Below are 4,337 nucleotides of genomic sequence, written 5' to 3'. Positions count from 1 at the left end.
TTTAATTCTGGATTTTTGGATTCACCCCTGGATGCTTGGACTTGTGTTTTTCTTGTGGATTGTTTTTGTTTAACAATAAAATTCATCCAGCCTTCTGCTGCCAACCTGCATTTTGGTCCTCATTTACCTGCAAGTTGTAACAACTTGTAATCCATTACATTCATCTGTCAGTTTATCTATAAATATGATGCAGTGTCACACTGCAAACAGTATTTAAAACTATCTCAATTATATGTGTGCATACAAAAATTATTTTGCACAAAGAGCACTATTAATTTTTATAGTGTCATTGCACTTTGCTGATAATTTGTAAGAAAAATGCAGGATTTTTAAAATGTGATATTGCTTACATAAATTGAGTATCTGGATAGAAAACCGCAGAAGTTCTGGTCAACTGGCAACATGGCTAATGGAAATGTTTAACATTTTAGTTATTATGACTTGAATCATACTTTTTTAAATTCTCAATATATTCTGTGTGCTACACTTCTAGTTTACTCCTTTTCTGGACTCCATGTAAGCATTGCATGTACTCACACGATATACTTTATAATTTTAACACCATTCATTTAAAATTGTCTGTTAAAAACTAGCAAATTAGCACTTTTTTTACAATTCAATATATGTTGCTGCGAAACTATACTACATTTCGACACATCTGCCAGTTTCAGAGCCTGGGAAACAGTGGGATGTCCATCTGGGGGAAAAAAAACAACCTGGCAGCCCCCTGAACTCTGACCTTGCAGTGAAGGACCACCACGTGCTGGGGGTCAGAGGTCAGCCACGTCTCCATGGCCTTACATATGGCACAGATCTTATCCAGAGGTGGGGCGTGGAGGTCAGGCCAGCCGAAGTCATGAACCTGGTGGTTGAAATGGAGACATGTGGTTCAAGGAGATTAAATGTAAGCCTGTGAACTGAATTCTCAACACAGAGCCACGAGAATGACAAGGTGAGACATTCTACCTTTGTATTCAGTCGGGTGATATCGTGGCGTCTTTCAGAGAGGTTCAGGAGCTGAAACAGAAGAGATTTTTATCGCTCTAGCCTAGCTATCTTTTTAGTTGTTTCATCATGGGTGTGACAGAAATAAACTGCCTGTGGCAGAAGAAGTATTCAAATAACTTAAGTAAAATTACTAACACCACACTGTAAAAAATACTCTTACAAGTCAAGATCCTGCATTCAAAATGTTACTTGAGTAAAATTATGTAAGTATTAAAAGGAAAATGTACTTAAAGTACTAAAAGAAAAAGTATTCAATGCAAAACAATCCTCACATTTTAGAAACTGGAAACGATAAACAGTTCTGTTATTCAACTGTGTTTTAAGTATTTAACTCGTTTCAGCTGTACTTTTCATTTATAATAAAACATATTTTATAACTATTTGATTTGTAAAACTGTCAGATTAATTAATGGAATGTAGCAGATAAAAAAGTACAATATTTCTTTCTGAAATGTAGCAGAGTAAAAGTAGAAAGTGGCAGGAAATTAAAGACTCATGTAAAGTACAAGTACCTCAAATTTCTACTTAGGTATAGTACCTGAGTATATGTACTTAGTTACATTCCACCACTGCAAACTGCTAATTTGAGGGTTGCTAACCGTATTCAAAACAAGTTAATCTGAATGAAACATGTTACTCTGAGTAACAAATATCACCAACAAACTATGTGACATGTTGTGGAAGCTGCTGTTACAGTTTTCTCACCAGAAACTTGTCCTGGTGTTTGGACTTGAGCATGGCAGCCACCTCCTTTAGGTTCAGACGGTATCTCTGCTCCTCCAGCTTTGGGGGGAAGAAAACCGAGATGATCCTCTCGGTGATGTAGGTCAGGTCAAAGTCGTAGTGGCGCTCCATCACTCTCTCCATCACACGGTCCACACTGAAGCTCCTGGAGGAACAGGGAACAGAAAATGAAGGTGGGGGTGGAACTGCAACTTGTTCCACCACATGATTGATGCTTAATCTTCCTGAAATAATTAAGGACGTGGTCATTGGTCGGAGGTGTAAGTGAAGCAGGGAGGAAAACAGGATTGAAAGGATGACACTGATTGGACCAGTCACCAATTGATTTTTTTTTCCCCTGATTCCCAGGCCAGGTTGGCCCTTTTCATGAAGTTGTTTTGACAGACTACTACTGATTTTGTTATGAAAACGGGAATCGAACCTGAGTCAGAGTCTGTAGTGGCCACTTGCCTATTGAAGCAGTGCAAACCCCCGAGCCACTGTGCTCCCAAAAACACTATTTTGAAAACAGTAATGTCATAGTATGTTGAAAAAAGTAATCAAAAAGTCATGGTTTGTATGTCAAAAAAGTCATAGTATAGTTTGTCAAAAAGTGATAAAGTCATTGTATAGCATTTCAAAAAAAGTCAAAGGGTCAAACCCATAGTAGGGTATGTTGAAAAGTCGTATAGTATGTCAAAAAAGGGCCCATCTGGACTGGGAATCAAGCCTGGGTCAGAGTATGTGACTACAGAGTATGTGACTACTTGCCTGTTGGAAACGTGCATACCACAAAACAACTGTACCCCTGTAAGACTTCATTATGAAAACTGTAATAGCATTGTATGTCGAAAAAAGACATTAAAAGGTCATGTAAGGGTATGATGGAAAAGTCATATTATAGTATGTTGAAAAAGTCATAGTATAGTATGTACAAAAAAGTTATAGTATGCCGAAAAAAGTGATGAAAAAGTCATAGTATAGAATGTCGTAGAAATTCATAAAGTCGTAGTATATAGCATAGCATATAGTCTGTTGAAAAAACACAAAGTATAGTATGTCTGAAAAAACGATAAAAGTCAGTGTAGAATGTCGGAAAAAATATAGTAGTATAGCATGTCAAAAAAAGTTATAATAAAGTCATAGTCTAGTAAAATGACCACAGCGGCTGCCGGTTCAATTCCGACATACATGTCATTCCCCATCTTTCTCTCGCTTCATGTTTAAAAAGCCATAGTATAGCATGTCGAAAAAAGCCATAGTATAGCATGTCAAAAAACATAAATAAAAACTGATAAAAGATTGATATGTAACATATTATACTAATATGTCAAAAAATATGAGTCAAAAGTCAGCGTATGGAATGTTGAATGCTGAATCAGCATTCATACAATACATGAGATGACTTGTACCTTGGCAGGGTGTTTCTCTGTTTGGTGTAGGTCAGAGACTTGGTCGACCCCTGTGGAAAAAAAGGATACGTTTGGTTGATGAGGGCATAGGCCACAACCCAAATACATAGTCAATAAAGCTCAGATGCCTTATTGCTTTTATTTAATTTCTATATAATGAACCAATAAGTAAGATCAGTATTTTTCTAAAATTACAATCTGATTAAAAAGCAAGGAGGAAGCAGAGAGGAGTGGTAAATTTGATAATTGAAGCAATAAAATTGGATCAGATTCAGTTAAGCCACACACTGCTTTTCCCTGACAAGTTTGGTCATTTTCAAGATAAATGACATGAAATCGGGGACATGGTGGGGCAGAGAAAAAGTATGGGGGGTGAGGAGGACAAGGATAGAAAATGGGAGGATAAAGTGTGCTCACCAGGTTCTGGATGTGTCGAGAGGGGCCGGTCCCTCTACGCTGCTGGATGCAAGGAAGGAGCAGTGACAGGATAAAGGAGAAGAGAGGAGAGAAGGGTGTGAACGTAAGGATGGTAAGAGGATGTAGAGCAAAGGGAGGTCGAAAGAAGGTGAGAGAGAGAAGAAGATAGAAGGGAAACAGAGGAAGGAAAGAGTTAATTAAACAAACAGACTCTCTAATGGATAAACATGACTACTTCCTGTAGCAACATCAACTGTTTTTTTTTTTCTTCTAGAATGGAATCCTGCAGTGCTCCAGGAGTAAACCGAGCTCAAACTGGGTTAAGGGCTCGGCTCTCCAAAAAGAATTCAGCAGGAGCAAACCATACAGTGGTTTTGGGAAGCCATACCTTGCAACTTAGGCCAGGCAAAGAGTGAAGACTCATCTTGTAAACAGAATGCTATTGAGGAAAAGATATGGAGGATGCTTACCAGATCATTTGAGGGAGCTGGGATGCATGCCAAGGTCACCTGAAACACAAACACAGCCACATGTGAATGAAAATAAATATCTATATCCCACTGACACACAAACAAGCATTATCTTTGCCTCAGAACCGAGGTTGAGTTTATAGATGATTAAGAGAAAATACTTCCTCACACAAAAAGATAGAAATGACAAAAATCCACAAATAAAAGTCCAAAGTCTATCTGACATAAAGTTCATGTTAAAGTATGATAGAGTAGTTCAACTAGGGTGACCAGACGTCCCCCGTTTCCGGGGACAGTCCCCGATTTT

At 38.1% G+C, this 4,337-nt stretch overlaps 1 protein-coding gene across 10 annotated transcripts in view; it reads right to left on the bottom strand.

The window, feature by feature from the left end:
• Positions 1–4,337, bottom strand: part of tns2a (tensin 2a) — a 62,664-nt gene that overhangs the window by 18,145 nt on the left and 40,182 nt on the right. For 7 of the 10 annotated variants that reach the window (XM_032519759.1, XM_032519766.1, XM_032519761.1 and 4 more), the window contains 6 exons: positions 4,031–4,069; positions 3,561–3,602; positions 3,144–3,193; positions 1,714–1,897; positions 967–1,017; positions 740–862 (listed from right to left, as the gene is read on the bottom strand). In XM_032519759.1, the coding sequence (XP_032375650.1) occupies positions 740–862; positions 967–1,017; positions 1,714–1,897; positions 3,144–3,193; positions 3,561–3,602; positions 4,031–4,069 (489 nt within the window). The remainder of the gene's footprint in view (positions 1–739; positions 863–966; positions 1,018–1,713; positions 1,898–3,143; positions 3,194–3,560; positions 3,603–4,030; positions 4,070–4,337) is intronic. The other 3 variants (XM_032519760.1, XM_032519764.1, XM_032519769.1) reach the window with 1 other exon arrangement.

The sequence above is a fragment of the Etheostoma spectabile genome, chromosome 7, assembly GCF_008692095.1.
Source record: "Etheostoma spectabile isolate EspeVRDwgs_2016 chromosome 7, UIUC_Espe_1.0, whole genome shotgun sequence".
Classification (NCBI taxonomy): domain Eukaryota; kingdom Metazoa; phylum Chordata; class Actinopteri; order Perciformes; family Percidae; genus Etheostoma; species Etheostoma spectabile.
This window is presented reverse-complemented; position numbering and strand designations above follow the sequence as displayed.